The sequence below is a fragment of the Somniosus microcephalus genome, chromosome 11 (assembly GCF_052327205.1).
Source record: "Somniosus microcephalus isolate GS21.2 chromosome 11, FLI_Smic_1.0, whole genome shotgun sequence".
Taxonomy (NCBI): Eukaryota; Metazoa; Chordata; class Chondrichthyes; order Squaliformes; family Somniosidae; genus Somniosus; species Somniosus microcephalus.
In genome coordinates, this window is record NC_140997.1 from 3,508,551 (window position 1) to 3,530,943 (window position 22,393).

Consider the following 22,393-nt stretch of genomic DNA (forward strand, 5'->3'; position numbering starts at 1 on the left):
GCTGTGTGGGGGTGATGGAGGAGCTGGTATCTGAGAGTGGGACAGGCTGTGTGTGTGGGTGATGGAGGAGCTGGTATCTGAGAGTGGGACAGGCTGTGTGTGGGTGATGGAGGAGCTGGTATCTGAGAGTGGGACAGGCTGTGTGTGGGTGATGGAGGAGCTGGTATCTGAGAGTGGGACAGGCTGTGTGTGGGTGATGGAGGAGCTGGTATCTGAGAGTGGGACAGGCTGTGTGTGGGTGATGGAGGAGCTGGTATCTGAGAGTGGGACAGGCTGTGTGTGGGTGATGGAGGAGCTGGTATCTGAGAGTGGGACAGGCTGTGTGGGGGTGATGGAGGAGCTGGTATCTGAGAGTGGGACAGACTGTGTGTGGGTGACGGAGGAGCTGGTATCTGAGAGTGGGACAGGCTGTGTGTGGGTGACGGAGGAGCTGGTATCTGAGAGTGGGACAGGCTGTGTGTGGGTGACGGAGGAGCTGGTATCTGAGAGTGGGACAGGCTGTGTGTGGGTGACGGAGGAGCTGGTATCTGAGAGTGGGACAGGCTGTGTGTGGGTGATGGAGGAGCTGGTATCTGAGAGTGGGACAGGCTGTGTGTGGGTGATGGAGGAGCTGGTATCTGAGAGTGGGACAGGCTGTGTGTGGGTGATGGAGGAGCTGGTATCTGAGAGTGGGACAGGCTGTGTGTGGGTGATGGAGGAGCTGGTATCTGAGAGTGGGACAGGCTGTGTGTGGGTGATGGAGGAGCTGGTATCTGAGAGTGGGACAGGCTGTGTGGGGGTGATGGAGGAGCTGGTATCTGAGAGTGGGACAGACTGTGTGTGGGTGACGGAGGAGCTGGTATCTGAGAGTGGGACAGGCTGTGTGTGGGTGACGGAGGAGCTGGTATCTGAGAGTGGGACAGGCTGTGTGTGGGTGACGGAGGAGCTGGTATCTGAGAGTGGGACAGGCTGTGTGTGGGTGACGGAGGAGCTGGTATCTGAGAGTGGGACAGGCTGTGTGTGGGTGACGGAGGAGCTGGTATCTGAGAGTGGGACAGACTGTGTGTGGGTGATGGAGGAGCTGGTATCTGAGAGTGGGACAGACTGTGTGTGGGTGACGGAGGAGCTGGTATCAGAGTGGGACAGACTGTGTGTGGGTGACGGAGGAGCTGGTATCTGAGAGTGGGACAGGCTGTGTGTGGGTGACGGAGGAGCTGGTATCTGGGAGTGGGACAGACTGTGTGTGGGTGATGGAGGAGCTGGTATCTGAGAGTGGGACAGGCTGTGTGTGGGTGACGGAGGAGCTGGTATCTGAGAGTGGGACAGACTGTGTGTGGGTGACGGAGGAGCTGGTATCTGAGAGTGGGACAGACTGTGTGTGGGTGACGGAGGAGCTAGTAGTCATTGGTGTAGAATGTGGTTGTTATTCGAGACCTGTATACAAAGTGGTACAGAAAAGTCCGTAAAATTTTGAAGCTAAACAGATTTGAAAAGTAAACAAATTGTTTTGATACCTGGGAATTGTTAAAGATTTGCTTGGACAGGGCACTCTCCTTCGGTGAGGGAATCTTCTCCCACCAGCTCTTCTTCACTCTGTGAAGAGAAGACATTTATTAACCAGGAAGTCGCTCGCGGTAGCGGTGGCCTCACCGCCCCCTGGCACGGTACATGGTCTGACTCAGCCGTTACTATAGAGACAATCAAATATCAGGCGCTCTCCACCCCAAGGAGCTTGGGAAATGAGGGACGAGCCAATGATGTCCTGCTCTTGGGCACCCCCTGGTGTCCAGTTCTGGAGCTGCAATGGTGGCCTCAACAAAACCTTGAGGCTTTTTTTTTGTGCCTCTAATTTTACCCCACAAACCAAAAGCTTCCACCAGGGGGCATTATGCAGCAATTGTGGGGCGGGAATGGGGAGGAGAGATTGATTCCTGCGTCTACCACCGAGGCTGATAACAGTGTCCCCAACTGCGGAGGGAACCTCGCTCTGTAGGGCTCACTGGACAGTGTAGAGGGAGCTTTACTCTGTATCTAACCCGTGCTGTACCTGCCCTGGGAGTGTTTGATGGGGACAGTGTAGAGGGAGCTTTACTCTGTATCTAACCCCGTGCTGTACCTGCCTTGGGAGTGTTTGATGGGACAGTGTAGAGGGAGCTTTACTCTGTACCTAACCCGTGCTGTACCTGCCCTGGGAGTGTTTGATGGGACAGTGTAGAGGGAGCTTTACTCTGTACCTAACCCGTGCTGTACCTGCCCTGGGAGGGTTTGATGGGACAGTGTAGAGGGAGCTTTACTCTGTATCTAACCCATGCTGTACCTGCCCTGGGAGTGTTTGATGGGACAGTGTAGAGGGAGCTTTACTCTGTATCTAACCCGTGCTGTACCTGCCCTGGGAGTGTTTGATGGGACAGTGTAGAGGGAGCTTTACTCTGTATCTAACCCGTGCTGTACCTGCCCTGGGAGTGTTTGATGGGACAGTGTAGAGGGAGCTTTACCCTGTATCTAACCCGTGCTGTACCTGCCCTGGGAGTGTTTGATGGGACAGTGTAGAGGGAGCTTTACTCTGTATCTAACCCATGCTGTACCTGCCCTGGGAGTGTTTGATGGGACAGTGGAGAGGGAGATTTACTCTGTATCTAACCTGTGCTGTACCTGCCCTGGGAGTGTTTGATGGGACAGTGGAGAGGGAGATTTACTCTATATCTACAGTTTGAAAAACACTTACAACTTGAAGCCGAAGAAGCAGAGAGCCACTGGTACAGGGATGAAGACACACACAAGGATAATTAATGTGGGTGAAATCAAGTCAGAGGAATCTGAATGGAAAAGACAAGAAATTAAAACATATTCAAATAAATCACCATGAGAGACTAGCTGACACGACTGGAACAGATGCTGAGGATCAGTGATGGCAACTGTAAATACTCAACACTGGGCCACTGAACGGAGCGGGGGGTGGGGGAACCCTGGGGCACTTCTCTCACACCCAGCTAGTTTCAGGAAGCAGTGACACTTGGAAACTGGGCAGAGAGCTGACTCGTAACCGGATTCCTCACCCCTCCCAGCTTCAGCACTCTTCAGAAGGCTTTCTAAAGAGGTTACTTGTTGTATCTTGTTCATTTCTAACTAACTAAGCAGGAAACGCCTTCTCTCTCTTGCCGCCACGGAATCGGCAGTTGTTGTTGGGAATGATCCACTTACGTCTGTGCGTGGGTAACCACAAGGCCATTCTCAAAGGGGTTTAGGCAAGTCCGTTCGGGAAATGCTCCCTCTACAATTGCGGTTTGCTGTTTCTGCTCCATTCGCTCCGTATCCTGATCCTGTGCACCCGCCCTGTTCCCAAATCCCTTTCTCCGACTTTGCATCAACCACGTGTCTACCCGATGCTCAAATCTCGACACTGGCCCTGAATTTCCAGAGCTTCTGCTGTTGGGCGGCGATGCTCCGACTGCTGGAACTGGTGACGGCACCTTGAGGGGGAGCTTGGGCAAATTACCACAAAACAGGATGGCCGAGCGAGTTTATCCAGTCAGTGAAAGAAAGACTCGCATTTAAATAGCGCCTTTCACCACCACCGGATGTCCCAAAGCGCACCACAGCCAATGAAGTACTTTTTTTGTTGTAATGTAGGAAAAGCGGCAGCCAATTTGCGCACAGCAAGCTCCCACAAACAGCAATGCGATAATGACCAGATAATCTGTTTTTGTTATGTTGGTTGAGGGATAAATATTGGACAGGCCACCGGGGAGAACTCCCCTGCTCTTATTCGAAATAGTGGCCATGGGATCTTTTACGTTCACCTGAGAGGGCAGACGGGACCTCGGTTAAATGTCTCATCCGAAAGACGGCACCTCCGACAGTGCGGCTTTCCCTCAGTACTGCCCCTCCGACAGTGCAGCGCTCCCTCAGTACTGCCCCTCCGACAGTGCAGCGCTCCCTCAGTACTGCCCCTTCGACAGTGCGGCATTCCCTCAGTACTGCCCCTCCGACAGTGCGGCGCTCCCTCAGTACTGCCCCTCCGACAGTGCGGCGCTCCCTCAGTACTGCCCCTCCGACAGTGCGGCGCTCCCTCAGTACTGCCCCTCCGACAGTGCGGCGCTCCCTCAGTACTGCACTGGAGTGCCAGCCTAGATTTTTGTGCTCAAGTCTCTGGAGTAGAACTAGAACCTGTGTTCTAGCCACAAAAGGCATCAAAGGGTATGGGGAGAGCGGGAATATGGTATTGAGATAGAGGATGAGCCATGACCATATTGAATGGCGGAGCAGGCTCGAAGGGTTGAATGGCCGACTCCTGCTCCTATTTTTCTATGTTTCTATGAATCCTGCAGGCCGCTCTGGTCCCAGTTCGATATCCAGGCCCTGGTGAGTTAGCAGCTTGAGTGCTCCAGCTGGTCCCAGCACCGTGAGGTTAAGCAGGGGGAGAATCGCCAGGATTCCTGCTCCTGAATGTATGTCAGCGAACACCCTTGCTTGAACGTGGGTGGATTTCAGGACATGACCAGGATTGGGCTCGTCTGTGATCCCGCAGATGGGGTACCAGAGCAGGGATCTGTATCCCTTTCAGGAGAGATGGTGGGTGGGGGAAATTGGAGTGACTGGTGAAATCTGTACTTCCGTTGATCTTTACCAGTGTCATCTGTGACTCAGTGGGGCAGCACTCTCTCTCGCCTCTGAGTCAGAAGGTTGTGGGTTCAAGTCCCACTCCAGAGACTGGAGCACAAAAACCTAGGCTGACACTCCAGTGCAGTGCTGAGGGAGCGCCGCACTGTCGGAGGGGCGGTGCTGAGGGAGCGCCGCACTGTCGGAGGGGCGGTGCTGAGGGAGCGCCGCACTGTCGGAGGGGCGGTGCTGAGGGAGCGCCGCACTGTCGGAGGGGCGGTGCTGAGGGAGCGCCGCACTGTCGGAGGGGCGGTGCTGAGGGAGCGCCGCACTGTCGGAGGGGCGGTGCTGAGGGAGCGCCGCACTGTCGGAGGGGCGGTGCTGAGGGAGCGCCGCACTGTCGGAGGGGCGGTGCTGAGGGAGCGCCGCACTGTCGGAGGGGCGGTGCTGAGGGAGCGCCGCACTGTCGGAGGGGCGGTGCTGAGGGAGCGCCGCACTGTCGGAGGGGCGGTGCTGAGGGAGCGCCGCACTGTCGGAGGGGCGGTGCTGAGGGAGCGCCGCACTGTCGGAGGGGCGGTGCTGAGGGAGCGCCGCACTGTCGGAGGGGCGGTGCTGAGGGAGCGCCGCACTGTCGGAGGGGCGGTACTGAGGGAGCGCCGCACTGTCGGAGGGACGGTACTGAGGGAGCGCCGCACTGTCGGAGGGGCGGTACTGAGGGAGCGCCGCACTGTCGGAGGGGCGGTACTGAGGGAGCGCCGCACTGTCGGAGGGGCGGTGCTGAGGGAGCGCCGCACTGTCGGAGGGGCGGTACTGAGGGAGCGCCGCACTGTCGGAGGGGCGGTACTGAGGGAGCGCCGCACTGTCGGAGGGGCGGTACTGAGGGAGCGCCGCACTGTCGGAGGGGCGGTACTGAGGGAGCGCTGCACTGTCGGAGGGGCGGTACTGAGGGAGCGCTGCACTGTCGGAGGGGCAGTACTGAGGGAGCGCCGCACTGTCGGAGGTGCCGTCTTTCGGATGAGATGTTAAACCGAAGCCCCGTTTGCCCTGTCAGGTGAATGTAAAAGATCCCGTGGCAGTATTTCGAAGAGGAGCAGGGAGTTATTCCCGGTGCCCTGGGGCCAATATTTATCTCTCAATCAACATCACTAAAACCGATTATCTGGTCATTTTCACATTGCTGTTTGTGGGAGCTTGCTGTGCCCAAATTGGCTGCTGCGTTTCCTACATTACAACAGTGACTACACTTCAAAAGGTACCTCATTGGCTGTGAAGCGCTTTGGGACGTCCGGCGGTCGTGAAAGGTGCAAGTTTTTCTTTCTTTTTATCGCTTACCGTAGCTCCACTCATACTCGGGGCTCCAGTCACTCCACACCCCACCATAGCTGGGCACCGGTATGGAGCGGACCTTCATACGGTAGGTGTAGCCCGGATCCAGCATCGCCTGGAGGACCAGCATTTTCTGATTTGCTGTGTTAATCATCTACATCAAAACCAAGAACAGCAGAAGTTAAGCAAAACTCGAACCTCCAACAGGTTCTGTTGTCCTCAGCCTCAGCACGTCAATCCATTCACACCGTTAACAATCTTTCCTTCCCCTTTCATATCCAAAACTGATTCTTTCCCAGGATCTCAACCCTCTTCGGCAGCACCTCCCAAACCCACGACCTCTACCACCTCCAAGCTCCCCTCCAAGTCACACGCCATCCTGGCTTGGAAATATATCGCCGTTCCTTCATCGTCGCTGGGTCAAAATCCTGGAACTCCCTCCCTAACAGCACTGTGGGAGTACCTTCACCACACGGACTGCAGCGGTTCAAGGCGGCGGCCCACCACCACCTTCTCAAGGGGCAACTAGGGATGGGCACTAAATGCCGGACTTGCCAGCGACGCCCACATCATCTGAACGAATAAAATAAAACCCCGTAGAACTCCTCCCCTCCCTCACTCTCCCCTCCCTCCTACAATCTAGTCTTATAAAATCCAAACTTGGTGCAGCGAATCACCCTTCTCTAACGTACCTTTGGATGGTGAATTTCCCGCTCACTACCTGCATTTGATCAGGGTTTCCACCTTATTCCACCATAGCTACTCGAGCAAACGGGAGAAGGCGTGAGGAAATTCACCTGTCCATCTTTTTTTAAAGAGTGACTCTGATTCCCCTCTGATGGGGGACGGTGATCATAGGGGATACATTCCACTGGTGATTTTCGGTTGCACATCAGGGATTTCCCGGGATGCGTTCCCCTCCTCCCTTGAGAGGCCAGGATCACAGAATTACCCCTTTATGCTTTTCAACTTTTCTGGCATCCCAAACTTTGGGCTTTTGCCCTTTACCCGAGTTTCCAAATGTAAAAATCAGCAGGAAGACAGAGGGGCAAAAAGTGTGAGGTTTTTGGTTCCCCCCTCCCCTCGGTATTTTCCATGGGTTCAGATCTCTCCCTGACCTGCCCACCATATGTGCGAGCCTCGGGACTGAACAAATCGCCCCACTTACTCCACGTTGGGCTGTTGGTTATATCACACGTCCCCACGGGCCCTTCTACCACTTTGGAAGGTCGTAAACCCACCAGTAGACCATGGTTCAGACGGGGAAATTCCACAGGGATTCTCCTGCTCACCCGCTGTAACTTTGGAGGAAGAGAATCCCTGGAAAAATGAATGGGTTAGACCCTGTGGAAATTCACTCGCACAAACTAGAAACTGCAAAACAGATTTATTAAACAGTAAATGGATCCGGGAACAATAGGGATCTTCAGGAGCTACAGATTTAATTATTAAAAATAAGAAAACAGGTGTACTGAACTGGAGCAGACACAAAAGTCTCTGAATATTAACCTTACAAGGCAGCTCACTGGCCCATCTACATCTCTCCGGATAGACTACCTTTTGGGACATAAGATGATAAGAATTAGGAGCAGGAGGAGGCCATTTGGCCCTTCAAACCTGCTCTGTCATTCAATAAGTCACACAACATCAGGTTATAGTCCAACAGCTTTATTTGAAATCACAAGCTTTCGGAGCGCTGCTCCTTCGTCAGGTGAAGTGGAGAGATGCATAAAGACACAGCTTATATAGTCAGAGAATAATGTCAGATGTTTACAGGTAATCTTTCTAACTGCCATTTATCACACCTCGGCAGAGAGATAATCACAGCAGTCAAAGGCGTGAATGGTGTCCAAACAGGTCAGTCAGGAAAACATTACATCAAAGAACAATGAGGTGGGGTCACAAGGGGTCAAATGTTGCAGATGCTGGGGTCTGTATGAAAAACAAAAAACAAACAAAAAACTATTTTTTTGCTGGAAATCACAGCAGGTCCGGCCGCATCTGTGTAGAGAGAACAAGCCAACGATGACTCAAGTCTGGATGACTCTACGTCAGGTGGGGTTACATGTAGCGTGACATGAACCCAAGATCCCGTCATTACAGATACCATCATCACACGTGAGGACACCACCCACCAGGTACATGGTACATACTCATGTGACTCGGCCAATGTTGTCTACCTCATACGTTGCAGGATAGGATGCCCCGGAGCATGGTACATCGGCGAAACCATGCAGACACTGTGACAACGGATGAACGGACACCGCACAACAATCGCCAGGCAGGAGTGTTCCCTCCCAGTCGGGGAACACTTCAGCAGTCAAAGACATTCAGCCTCCGATCTTTGGGTAAACATTCTCCAAGACGGCCTTCGAGACACACGACAACGCAAAATCGTCGAACAGAAACTGATAGCCAAGTTCCGCACTCATGAGGACGGCCTCAACCGGGATCTTGGGTTCATGTCACGCTACATGTAACCCCACCTGACGTAGAGTCATCCAGACTCGAGTTGGCATTGGCTTGTTCTCTACACAGATGCGGCCGGACCTGCTGTGATTTTCAGCAAAAAAATAGTTTTTGGTTTGTCTTTTGTTTTTCATACAGACCCCAGCATCTGCAACATTTGACCCCTTGTGACCCCACCTCATTGTTCTTTGATGTAATGTTTTCCTGACTGACCTGTTTGGACAACATTCACACCTTTGACTGCTGTGATTATCTCTCTGCCGAGGTGTGATAAAGGGCAGTTAGAAAGATTACCTGTAATCATCTGGCAGTACTCTCTGACTATATAAGCTGTGCCTATATGCATCTCTCCACTTCACCTGACGAAGGAGCAGCGCTCCGAAAGCTTGTGATTTCAAATAAAGCTGTTGGACTATAACCTGGTGTTGTGTGACTTCTTACATTTGTCCACCCCAGTCCAACTCCGGCATCTCCACATCATTCAATAAGATCATGGCTGATCTTTGGCCTCAACTCTACCTTCACGCCTGATCCCCGTATTGCCCGAGTCCAAAAATCTATCGATCTCTGACTTGAATATACTCAACGACTGAGCCTCCACAGCCCTCTGGGGCAGAGAATTCCAAAGATTCACCACCCTCGGAGTGAAGAAATTCCTCCTCATCTCAGTCTTAAACGGCCAACCCCTTATCCTGAGACTGTGACCCCTGGTTCTAGACTCTCCAGCCAGGGGGAAACATCCCCTCTGCATCTACCCTGTCAATCCCCCTCAGAATCTTGTATGTTTCAATGAGATCACCTCTCATTCTTCTAAACTCCAGAGAGTATCGGCCCATTCTACACAAAACGGGGATAAGATATATTTTCAAATTTTACCAGGACAAACATTGTGCGTGAAACTTTCAACTTCAGCAGGGATATAACACAAGCAAATGGTTTCAAGATTTTGTCCCTTCACATCGAAGTCCTGTAAAAGGTTCAGGGAGGGGCACTATTTTAATACCTAGTTTGAAGGCCCTTATTTACCATGATGGGTTTAGAGAGCTGGGAAAGTGTAGGCTTTGAGGGGATTTGTTTGAGGACTAGTGAACAGATCGAAGATAGGCCAAGAGGAGGCAGGCCTGAAGTTGGGACACAAACCTTCCAGTTTCCTCCTATCTTCATGTAAGCGACTTGATACTCCAGATTTTTATCAATAAAGCTGTTCGTGTAATCATCTTCCCAGACCAGGATCAGCTCTTTGTCTTTTGAAGTGTTTATGTTGAGATTGTTCGGAGCCAAGGGCTTGACTGGAAGAAATGTTTCACAATTTAGGACATGTTACACAATATCCTGACTCTATTTACACAATAAAAGCACAGGACAAGAAAAGACCATTTTATCCACTGGCCGAATACAGTCTGCAAAAACAATCGACTCTGAGGGAACGACCACCCAAACCAAGGACTCGACTCCACTCTCTCAATCTCCAGAGCTCCCATACCCTGAAAGCTCAGCTGATCTCAGTGCTCGGGATTAAGGAGGGGGAAATCCGCCAAGATCACAGCTCTTCATTAATATTCAGTGACACCCCCCGCCCGCCCCGCCTCCCCTGGATTCAAGATTATTTTATTGCCATATGTAACTGGTACAATGGAATGCTTACTCCCCACTCACTCCCACAATATAAGTATAAATATAAAAAGCAAAAGTAAAAATAAATATAAATATAGAAACAATAAGCAAATAAATATAGCAATGACAGTCCAAGTTGCAGGATATGATGAATAGTGCAAAAAGCCTCTATTACCACTGGAAGTAATAGTAATATATGATAAGTATATGGTAGTATAAGTATATAATATATATATTTATATATAAACTAGCTAGGGGTGCCCGGCAGTGCCGAGGCTTTTTTGAGGGCATGTTGTTGGAAGAGAGAGAGCGAGCGACTGGGGTGAAGAGAGAGTGCGACTGGGGGGGCAATGTACAAATGAGTTATAAGTTATATAAGTTATAAAAGTTAAGGTTGAGGTACAAGAGTCCTATGTGCACACAGTCCAATGATCAAGAATGTTCTTGTGCGCTCACGGTTCATATGATACAGTTCCAGGGTGGGGGGGGGAAGAATGTGACTGATATGTGGGGCAGTGCGGTTAGCAGTTCAGTAGGCGCACTGCCTGTGGGTAGAAACTGTTCTTGAACCTGCTGGTCCTGGTTCAAATGCTGCGGTACCGACAACCGGACCGCAGGAGGGAGAACAGTTCATGCCCAGGGTGATTGGGGTCCTGGATGATGGAGCGGGCCTTGTTCCAACACCTGGTCTGGAAGATCTCCTCGATGGACGGAAGTGCACACCCGATGATCTTTTCTGCCGTCCTCACAACCCTCTGGATGGCTTTCCTGTCCTGTGCAGTGGTGTTACCATACTACACATTGACACCACCCGTCAGGACGCTCTCTATGGTGCCGCGGTAAAAGTTCACAAGCCACTGTGTGCTTATGCTGCATTTCCTCAGGCACCGTAGAGGGTAGAGGCGCTGGTGTGCCTTCTTCAACATGGCCTCAGTATTGTGGTTCCAGGCCAGGTCATCGGAGATCTGCAATCCCAGGGGAGCTCAGCGGGAGTCACCAACACCGATCCCTCCCTACCAGACAAGCTGAACACTTTTTATGCTCGCTTTGAGAGGGAGAACACTGAGCCGGCCATCAAAACCCCCAGCCACCCAGAGAATTACACATTACAGCTGACTGAGTCCGAGGTCCGGAGAACCTTCAGGAGGGTGAAAGCACAGAAGGCAGCCGGCCCAGACAGGGTCCCACCCCGTGTCTTCAAGACCTGCGCAGGCCAGCTGGCTCCTGTGTTCACAGACATTTTTAACATCTCACTGCAGCAGTCTGTTGTACCAGTGTGCTTCAAGGAGACAACCATTGTGCCGTTACCTAAGAAGACCAAGGTAACAGGCCTCAATGACTATTGACCCGTGGCTCTAACATCTATAGCCATGAAGTGCCTGGAAAAGCTGGGCATGACACACATAAGCAGCATCATCCCCGACTCCTTGGACCCGTTCCAGTTCGCATATAGGGCGAACAGGTCTGTGGACGATGCCATCTCCCTAACACTACACACTGCCCTGGAACACCTATACAGGAGGGACACTTATGTCAGACTGTTGTTCATTGACTACAGTTCTGCATTTAATACTATTGTTCCCTCCAAGCTGGTCCTGAAACTGAGGGGCCTAGGCCTGGGCACCCCCATCTGCAATTGGATTCTGGATTTCCTGACTGGTAGGCCTCAAGTGGTGAAAATAGGGAACAACACCTCATCCACTCTGGTCCTCAACACCGGAGCGCCACAAGGCTGCTGCCTCAGTCCTCGGCTGTACTCTCTGTTTACACATGACTGTACAGCCATACACAGCAACAACAGGATCATCAAGTTTGCCGACGACACCACAATAATTGCCCTGATAAGCAACAACGACGAGACGGAGTACAGAGATGAGATAGTCCAGCTGATGAGATGGTGCAATGACAACAACCTTGCCCTGAACATTGGCAAGACTAAGGAGCTCATCGTGGACTTCAGAAGCCACCGAGGGAACCACCGCCCCATCAGCATAGACGGGACACCAGTGGAAGTCAGTTGCTTCCGATTCCTGGGACTGCAAATCTCCGATGGCAGCTTCAAGCGTGTGGCCATCGGGTGAAGACATCGGTTCTGAAACATCTCCTCATGCCAAGTAGTCAGGTGACATGTAAATAATAACTTATTGGAGGATGTCTAGAACTGCATCCTAACAAGGAGCTGAACCTCAGAAATGAGTTAGTACCTTGAGCCGGGGCCGGGGGGGGGGGGGGGGGCAGCAGAAGGAGAAAAGAATCTCGGGCTCCTGCAGTAACAAATCTCACCTTGACAAGAACAGAAATTCACCCGTCAAACATCTGTTTAGAGTAAGAAACAGTCAACCAGGAGTCCACTTACTGGTCTGTGAAGGTTCAATGTCTTTGGAGAGGACCACAATTCCTTTGAAGAGGACCTTAATGTCATATTTGGCAGAAAATACCAAACTCGGTACCGGGATCCTGCATTGGCAAGTTGACCTTGGAAGAGTATTAATATCTGTTACCCTGAAAAACGAAAAGGATAGAGACACTGATTTGAGTTCTGGAGTTGGTTTTGATGCGCTATCAATTACTCATAAAAGACTGAGAGTTAAGAGAGTAACTAAAGGCTTTTATTAACAAAAGAATGAAGGTCTGCCTCGAGTGGTCGACCGGTCCAGAATACAAAGGGGCTGGGGAGCAGTCACCTTTATACTAGGACTTGTGGGAGGAGTCAGCCGAGGCATGTACACAGTGGAATACAAACAGTGGTTTACCACATTCACCCCTTGTTTAAAATTGAGTCCGGCGGGGTGAAGTGTATTAAAAGTTAGTGTATTGGAGTCTCTCCGGAGGTCTTGTCTGCCGCTGTGATCGGCGTGGCGACGGCAGGGGTAGTGGAGCTTCCGGTGTCGAGTCCCGCGTAGGCTGTGGCACAGGCGTGTCGTCCTCGTAGGTGTCGAGCGGGTCGCTGGGCCCAGGCCTGCCGTCTGCTGGGGCTGGATATCGGATCGTGGGGGGGGGGGGGGGTGGTAGTGAGTAGTGGGTTAATGCAGCCCCCAAGGGTGCAAGGTCTCTTATGGAGACTGTGTCCTCCCGCCCGTCCGGGTATGCAATGTAAGCATACTGGGGGTTGGCGTGGAGGAGGTCGACCCTCTCGACCAGGGGGTCCGTTTTATGGGTCCTCACGTGTCTTCTCAGTAGGACCGGCCCTGGGGACGTCAGCCATGGCGGTAGCGATGTCCCCGATGTGGACTTCCTTGGGAAGACAAACATTTTCTCATGAGGGGTGGCGTTAGTGGCAGTGCAGAGCAGTGACCAAATAGAGTGGAGCGCATCGGGGAGCACATCCTGCCAGCGGGAGGTTGGAAGGCCCCTAGACTTTAAGGCTAGCAGGGCGGCCTTCCAAACTGTCGCATTTTCTCTTTCCACCTGTCCGTTCCCCCGGGGGTTGTAACTGGTGGTCCTGCTTGTGGCAATACCCCTAGTTAGCAGGTACTGACGGAGTTCGTCGCTCATAAACGATGAGCCCCGGTCGCTATGGATATAGCTGGGGAAACCGAACAGGGTGAAGAGGTCGTTCAGACATTTAATGACCGTGGCACTGGTCATGTCCGGGCAGGGGATGGCGAACGGGAAACGGGAGTACTCATCAATAATATTGAGGAAGTACACATTGCGGTCAGAGGAGGGGAGAGGCCCTTAAAATCAACGCTCAGGCGCTCGAAGGGGCGAGTGGCTTTTATCAGGTGGGCCCTGTCTGGTCTATAAAAGTGCGGTTTGCACTCAGCGCAGACTTGGCAGTTCCTGGTCATGGTCCTGACCTCCTCAATAGAGTAAGGCAGGTTGCGGGCCTTGATGAAGTGGAAGAACCTGGTGACCCCCGGGTGGCAGAGGTCATTGTGGAGGGCCCGCAGTCTATCGATCTGCGCGCTGGCGCAGGTGCCATGCGATAGCGCATCCGGGGGTTCATTGAGCTTCCCGGGCCGGTACAAGATCTCGTAATTGTAGGTGGAAAGTTCGATTCTCCACCTCAAGATCTTGTCATTTTTGATTTTGCCCCTCTGCTTGTTGTTAAACATGAAAGCAACTGAACGTTGGTCAGTGAGCAGGGTAAATCGTTTTCCGGCCAGGTAGTGCCTCCAATGACGCACAGCCTCCACAATCGCCTGGGCCTCCTTCTCAACAGCGGAGTGTCTGGTCTCCGGGCCTTGGAGGGTTCGTGAAAAGAAGGCCACGGGTCTCCCCGCCTGATTGAGGGTAGCGGCCAGGGCAAAGTCGGACGCGTCGCTTTCCACCTGGAAGGGGATGGATTCGTCCACTGCGTGCATGGTGGCTTTGGCAATGTCTTCCTTGATACGGTGGAAGGCTAAGCGGGCCTCTGCCGTCAAGGGAAAAGAGGTGGACTTGATCAGCGGATGGGCCTTGTCCGCATAGTAGGGGACCCACTGGGCATAATAGGAGAAAAACCCTAGGCACCTCTTCAGGGCCTTGAGGCAGTGGGAGTTCCATAAGGGGACGCATCCGGTCGGGGTCGGGGCCGATGACTCCGTGTTCCACAACACAGCCAAGGATGGCGAGGCGGTTTGTGCGGAATATGCACTTCTCCTTGTTATATGTCAGGTTCAGGAGTTGGGCGGTGCGGAGGAATTTTTCGAGGTTTGCGTCATGGTCCTGCAAGTCACGGCCGCAGATGGTCACATTGTCCAGATATGGGAAAGTGGCCTGCAACGCATTTTGATCTACCATCCGGTCCATCTCCCTTTGGAAGACGGAGACCCCGTTGGTGACGCCAAAGGGAACCCTAAGGAAGTGGTAGAGGTGGCCGTTTGCCTCAAAGGCAGTATACTGGTGGTCCTCAGGGCGGATAGGGAGCTGGTGGTACGCTGATTTCAGGTCAATGGTCGAGAAGACGCGGTACTGCGCGATCTGGTTGACCATATCAGCTATGCGGGGGAGTGGGTAGGCGTCCAGCAGGGTGTAGCGATTTATTGTCTGGCTGTAGTCGATGACCAGGCGCTGCTTCTCGCCGGTCTTAACGACCACAACCTGGGCTCGCCAGGGGCTGGTGCTGCCCTCAATAATCCCTTCCTTCAGGAGCCGCTCCACTTCGGTTTTAATGAAAACCCTGTCCCCGGCACTGTATCGCCTGCTCTTTGTGGCGATGGGCTTACAGTCGGGGGTGAGGTTAGCAAACAGTGGGGGGGGGGGGGGGTGACTGAGTGTGGAGAGGTTGCACCTGGTGCGCGGCGGGCAATTTGGGAGCTGCTGGCTGCGGACTGTGAGTGGGGGTAGGGGTCCACCGTGCGCCATCGTAACACTTTTAAGGTGGCACTGAAAATCTAACCCCAGCAGGACGGCAGTGCAGAGGTCGGGCAGGACCAGAAGTTTAAAATGATCGTACACGGTCCCATCTACTACGAGTGTCACCACGCAGTAGCCGCCGATGTCCGCCGACTGGGACTCGGAGGCCATAGAAATCCGCTGGTGCGCAGGCAGGACTGGGAGAGAGCAACGCCGCACCGTGTCGGGGTGGATGAAGCTCTCCGTGCTCCCAGAGTCAAAAAGGCAGATTGTATCGTGGCCATTTACCTTAATGTCCATTGTGGAGCTGGCCAGCTGGTGCGGTCTCGCTTGGTCCAGTGTAACGGATGCCAGCGTAGGGGTCGGTGTGTCGCTGCGGGTATCAGATGAGGCGGTGTTGGGGGCCTGCTGCGTTCCGGCTGTCGTCCAAGATGGCGGCGTCCATGATCCCCATGTGGCTGGAGGCGTCCAAAATGGCTGCTGTACCAGTGGTTCGCACATGGCCGGGGAGGCCCAAGATGGCGGCCCGCATGGCCCACACGCGGTGCTGCTGGGGTTCGGGGTGGCTTTGGCCCTGCAGACGTTAGCGTAGTGTCCCTTCTTCCCGCAGCCCGAGCAGATTGCGTTTTTCGCCGGGCAGCGCGCTCTGGGGTGTTTTGCCTGGCCACAGAAGTAGCATTTCTGGCCTTGGGGCACTGCTGTCTGGCCTTGGGACACTGCTGCGGTAGTTGGGCCGTTGCTGAGGTGTGTCTGGGGTGGCACGGTGCTATGAGGCGGTCCTACCGTGTCCCAGGCTGTCATTCCCCGCGGCGTCCACGGTGCAGAGGAGTAGGCATCCATGCCCCGGTAGGCTGCATCCAGTGATAGTGCGAGTTCAGAGGCCTTGTTGAGGTCGAGGTCACTCTGCTCCAACAGTCGCTGTCGGGTGTAATTGGATCTGTGGCCCGCTACAAAAGCGTCCCGGGTAAGTTCCTCTGTGTACACGGTGGCCTTTACATCCTTACAACCACAGGCCCGGCCAAGCACAGACAGTGCCTGAAGGTATTCCACGGTCGATTCCCCAGGTTGTTGTTTACGACTCCCCAGAAGGTGCCTGGCGTACACTTCGTTCACTGGGCGCGTGTACTGGTCCTTGAGGAGCTTGATAGCGTCCGCGTACGAGGTCGCGTCTTGGATGACCGAGTACACTCGGTGGTTCACTTTGGAGGTCAGGACATCCAGTTTGTCCTCGTCCGATTTGATTGCTGCGGAGGCGGTCAGGAATTTTTCAAAACACTTAAGCCAGTGAGTAAACTTGGTGGATGAGTCCGCCTCCCGATGATCTAAGTCCAGGCATGCTGGTGTGAGGATCTTCTCCATAAAAATTTTGTTAATAAAATTGATGCGCTATCAATTACTCATAAAAGACTGAGAGTTAAGAGAGTAACTAAAGGCTTTTATTAACAAAAGAATGAAGGTCTGCCTCGAGTGGTCGACCGGTCCAGAATACAAAGGGGCTGGGGAGCAGTCACCTTTATACTAGGACTTGTGGGAGGAGTCAGCCGAGGCATGTCCAGGCATGTACACAGTGGAATACAAACAGTGGTTTACCACAGGTTTTGCTTCCCAGTTCTCACCACGCTAGACCCAGAGGCTTGCTCTATTTCAGATCATGCGTAGCTGTGCTAGTCCTGTAACAATTTGGAAATGCAGAATTTGTTCATCCCAGTTTGGCATAAAAATAAAGCAAAAAAGGTGACTCAACCGTGGCTAACAAGGGAAAGTAGGGATAGCATAAGATCCAAGGAGAGGACATATAAATTGGCCAGAAAAAGCAGTAAACCTGAGGATTGGGAGCAGTTTAGGATTCAACAAAGGAGGACAAAGGGATTAATTAAGAGGGGGAAATAGAGTATGAGAGTAAGCTTTCAGGGAACATAAAAACTGACTGTAAAAGCTTCTATAGATATGTGAAGAGAAAAAGATTGGTGAAGTCAAGCGTAGGTCCCTTCAGTCAGAATCAGGGGAATTTATAATGGGGAACAAAGAAATGGCTGACCAATTAAATACATACTTTGGTTCTGTCTTCACAAAGGAGGACACAAATAACCTCCCAAAGATGTCGGTGAACATAGGGTCTAATGAGAGGGAGGAATTGATAGAAATCAGTATTTGTAGGGAAATGGTATTAGAGAAATTGATGGGATTGAGGGCCGATAAATCCCCAGGGCCTGATAATCTACATCCTAGGGTACTTAAGGAAGTGGCCCTAGAAATAGTAGATGCATTGCTGGTCATCTTCCAAAATTCGATAGACTCTGGAACAGTTCCCATGGATTGGCGGGTAGCTAATGTTACCCCACTGTTCAAAAAGGGTGGTAGAGAGAAAACGGGGAATTACAGACCGGTAAGCCTGACATCGGTAGTGGGGAAAATGCTAGAGTCCATTATAAAGGATGTAATAGCAGAGCACTTGGAAAAAAGTGACCGGATCGGACAAAGTCAACATGGCTTTACAAAAGGTAAATCGTGCTTGACTAATCTACTGGAATCTTTTGAGGATGTAACTGGTAAAATAGATAAGGGAGATTTTCAAAAGGCTTTCAATAAGGTCCCGCATAAGAGATTAGCATGTAAAATAAAGGCACATGGGATTGGGGGCAAGGTATTGACTTGGATAGAGAACTGGTTGGCAGACAGAAAGCAAAGAGTTGGAATAAACGGCTCTTTTTCCGAGTGGCAGGCAGTGACTAGTGGGGTACCGCAGAGATCGGTCCTTGGACCCCAGCTATTCACAATATATATCAATGATCTGGATGAGGGAACTAGATGTAATATCTCCAAGTTTGCAGATGACACAAAGCTGGGTGGGCGTGTGTGCTGTGAGGAGGATGCTGAGAAACTCCAGTATGATTTGGACAGGTTGGGTGATTGGGCAGAAGCATGACAGATGCAATATAATGTGGATAAATGCGAGGTTATCCACTTTGGTGTCAAAAACAGGAAGGCAGATTATTATCTAAATGGCAATAGATTGGGAGAAGGGGAAGTGCAACGAGACCTGGGCGTCCTTGTGCACCAGTCGCTGAAAGTAAGCATGCAGGTGCAGCAGGCGGTTAAGAAGGGAAATGGTATGTTGGCCTTCGTAGCGAGAGGGTTTGAGTACAGGGACAAGGATGTCTTGCTGCAGTTGTACAGGGCCTTGGTGAGACCACACCTTGAGTATTGTGTGCAGTTTTGGTCGCCTTATCTGAGGAAGGATGTTCTTGCCATGGAAGGAGTGCAGCGAAGATTCACCAGGCTGATACCTGGGATGGCAGGAATGACGTATGAGGAGAGATTGGGTCAATTGGGCTTGTACTCGCTGGAGTTTAGAAGAATGAGAGGGGATCGCATCGAAACTTATAAAATTCTAACAGGACTAGACAGACTAGATGCTGGAAGGATGTTCCCGATGGCCGGGGAGTCCAGAACCAGGGGTCACAGTCTAAGGATAAGGGGTAAGCCATTTAGGACAGAGATGAGGAGGAATTTCTTCACCCAAAGAGTGGTGAACCTGTGGAATTCTCTGCCAAAGAAGGCAGTAGAGGCCAATTCATTAAATATATTCAAGAAGGAGTTGGATATATTTCTTAAGGCTAAAAGGATCAAGGGATATGGGGAGAAGGCAGGGACCGGGTACTGAATTTCGATGATCAGCCATGATCTCATTGAATGGCGGAGCAGGCTCGAGGGGCCGAATGGCCTACTCCTGCTCCTATCTTCTATGTTTCTATGTTTCTGTTTCTATGCTTCTGTTTCTATGCCTTAGGTGACTGATTTGTGGGAGAGGCCTGCCGAGGATGTGGACATCATCTTCAACATCGGAAGGTCTCACACAGGAACAGTGGGTATCAACCAAGGGTTCAGGTACCAGCCTCCCCTCTCACTTGCCCGCGGAACCTTCCCTCCCACGTTATTTTTTGCCTGTCGGTTCTTATTCCTCATCGCTCACCCTTCGGCCTCACCAACGCCGAATTGTGCAGAACCGCGCGGGTGAAAAACACTGTACTTACTCAGTAAAGTTCGAGGATAGATTCACCAGCTGGTACTGCAGGCTGCAACAGGTTGAGCAGTTTGTGTCCCGGTCTACATTCCAGGTGCAGATCATTTCCTTGAGGTAGTCATTGTAACACTCAAGGTGCTCCGGGTGACCATCGTCTCCGGCTGTAAGTCAGTAACCTTGTGTCAGTCACAGGCCGGCGAGTCGCAGAAAGATAAGAATCAGCAAGAATGCAAGTGCACGCCAGGTGCTGGGAGGCAGGCAGTGGTGCCCAGGGTGTGAGGTGTTGCCAATGGCACAAACCTACAAAGGAAGGGTAGAGTAGGACAGGGCAACGGTCTGCAGCGCTCCTTACCCTGATGTCCCCGTTGGCAGGCGCACAGTTCGGAGCGGACCTCCTCCGCACAGGCAGTGAGCTGCGGACCTCCTCCGCATGGATAGAGGATTGGCTATCTAACAGAAGGCAGAGAGTTGGGATAAATGGTTCATATTCAGACTGGCAATCAGTAACCAGTGGTGTTCCGCAGGGGTCAGTGCTGGGTCCCCAACTCTTTACAATCTATATTAACGATTTGGAGGAGGGGACCGAGTGTAACACGTCAAAGTTTGCAGATGATACTAAGATGGGAGGGAAAGTAGTGAGTGAGGAGGACATAAAAAACCTGCAAGGGGACATAGACAGGCTAAGTAAGTGGGCAGAGATTTGGCAGATGGAATACAATACTGGAAAGTGTGAGGTTATGCACTTTGGCAGGAAAAATCGTAGAGCAAGTTATTATCTTAATGGCAAGAAACTTGAAAGTACTGAAGTACAAAGGGATCTGGGGGTCCTGGTGCACGAAACTCAAAAGGTTAGTATGCAGGTGCAGCAAGTGATTAAGAAGGCCAATGGAATGTTGGCTTTCATTGCTAGGGGGATAGAATATAAAAATAGGGAGGTATTGCTTCAGTTGTACAAGGTATTGGTGAGACCGCACCTGGAATACTGCATACAGTTTTGGTGTCCATACTTAAGAAAGGACATACTTGCTCTCGAGTCAGTACAAAGAAGGTTCACTCGATTAATCCCGGGGATGAGGGGATGGACATATGAGGAGAGGTTGAGTAGATTGGGACTCTACTCATTGGAGTTCAGAAGAATGAGAGGCGATCTTATTGAAACATATAAGATTGTGAAGGGGTTGGATCGGGTGGATGCAGGGAGGATGTTCCAGATGATGGGTGAAACTAGAACTAGGGGGCATAGTCTTAGAATAAGGGGCTGCTCTTTCAAAACTGAGATGAGGAGGAACTACTTCACTCAGAGGGTGGTAGGTCCATGGAATATGCTGCCCCAAAAAGCTGTCGAAGCTACATCATTACATAAATTTAAAACAGAAATAGACAGTTTCCTAGTAGAAAAGGGAATTAAGGGTTACGGGGAGCGGGCAGGAATTTGGACATGAGTCTAGGTTCGGATAGGTCATGGCCCTGTGGGTAGCGGAGCGGGCCCAGGGGCCGTGTAGCCTGATCCTGCTCCTGTTTTCGTGTGTCTAATGCTGTTAGATTCAGGAGATAGTCCTGTCATAGTGGATTGGCGGTTAGGATCAGATCAGCCATGATCTTATTGAATGGCGGAGCAGGCTCGAGGGGCCAATTGGCCTACTCCTGCTCCTATTTCTTATGTTCTTATGCACAGGCAGTGAGCTGCGGACCTCCTCCGCACAGGCAGCGAGCTGCGGACCTCCTCCGCACAGGCAGCGAGCTGATCTCGCACAAGGTGACAGTTCAGGCCACCAACTAATCGGTAAGTTTTTAGTTTTTAAACATACAACAAAAACAAAAACTGGTATTTATATAGCGCCTTTAACGTAGTAAAACGTCCCAAGCGCTGCGCAGGAGTATTTTAAGACAACAAATTTGACACCGATCCACATAAGGATAAATTAGGGCAGGTGACCAAAAGCTTGGTCAAAGAGGTCGGTTTTAAGGAGCGTCTTAAAGGAGGAGTGGTAGCGAGGGGGAGAGGTTTAGGGAGGGAATTCCAGAGCTTAGGGCCCAGGCAGCTGAAGGCACGGCCACCAATGGTGGAGCGATTATAATCAGGGATGCTCAAGAGGGCAGAATTAGAGGAGCGCAGATATCTCGGGGTGGGGGGGCTGGAGGAGATTACAGAGATAGGGAGGGGCGAGGCCATGGAAGGATTTGAAAACAAGGATGAGAATTTTGAAATCGAGGCGTTGCTTAAACAGGAGCCAATGTAGGTCAGCGAGCACAGGGGTGATGGGTGAACGGGACTTGGTGCGAGTTAGGACACGGGCAGCCGAGTTTTGGATGACCTCAAGTTTACGTAGGGTGGAATGTGGGAGGCCAGCCAGGAGTGTGTTGGAATAGTCGAGTCTAGAGGTAACAAAGGCATGGGTGAGGGTTTCAGCAGCGGATGAGCTGAGGCAGGGGCGGAGACGGGCGATGTTACGGAGGTGGAAATAGGCGGTCTTAGTGATGCTGCGGATGTGTGGTCGGAAGCTCATTTCAGGGTCAAATATAACACCAAGGTTGCGAACAGTGTGGTTCAGCCTCAGACAGATGTTAGGGAGAGGGATGGAGTCAGTGGCTCGGGAACGGAGTTTGTGGCGGGGACCGAAAACAATGGCTTCGGTCTCCCCAATATTTAATTGGAGAAAATTTTTGCTCATCCAGAACTGGATGTCGGACAAACAGTCTGACAATTTGAGACCGTGGAGGGGGCGCGAGAGGTGGTGCTGAGGTAGAGCTGGGTGTCATCAGTTTACATGTGGAAACTGACGCTAATGTAGAGCCAGGAGGAGCAGGAGTGAGTGGGATTAGACTGGGTGGGATATTAAAGGGTGTGGGGAGTGAGGGGGAGAGTGGGATTAGACTGGGTGGGATATTAAAGGGTGTGGGGAGTGAGGGGTAGAGTGGGATTAGACTGGGTGGGATATTAAAGGGTGTGGGGAGTGAGGGGGAGAGTGGGATTAGACTGGGTGGGATATTAAAGGGTGCGGGGAGTGAGGGGGAGAGTGGGATTAGACTGGGTGGGATATTAAAGGGTGCGGGGAGTGAGTGGGAGAGTGGGATTAGACTGGGTGGGATATTAAAGGGTGC

At 51.8% G+C, this 22,393-nt stretch overlaps 1 protein-coding gene across 4 annotated transcripts in view; it reads right to left on the minus strand.

Moving 5' to 3' along the window:
• Positions 1-22,393, minus strand: part of LOC147110264 (uncharacterized) — a 48,160-nt gene that overhangs the window by 10,489 nt on the left and 15,278 nt on the right. For 3 of the 4 annotated variants that reach the window (XM_086000055.1, XM_086000052.1, XM_086000051.1), the window contains exons 3-8: positions 19,302-19,452; positions 12,344-12,489; positions 9,514-9,662; positions 5,911-6,058; positions 2,705-2,795; positions 1,494-1,572 (exon numbers count right to left, since the gene is read on the minus strand). In XM_086000055.1, the coding sequence (XP_085856181.1) occupies positions 1,494-1,572; positions 2,705-2,795; positions 5,911-6,058; positions 9,514-9,662; positions 12,344-12,489; positions 19,302-19,396 (708 nt within the window). In that variant the 5' untranslated portion in view covers positions 19,397-19,452. Of the gene's footprint in view, positions 1-1,493; positions 1,573-2,704; positions 2,796-5,910; positions 6,059-9,513; positions 9,663-12,343; positions 12,490-19,301; positions 19,453-19,643; positions 19,742-22,393 lie in introns of all 4 variants that reach the window. The other variant, XM_086000054.1, reaches the window with a different exon arrangement.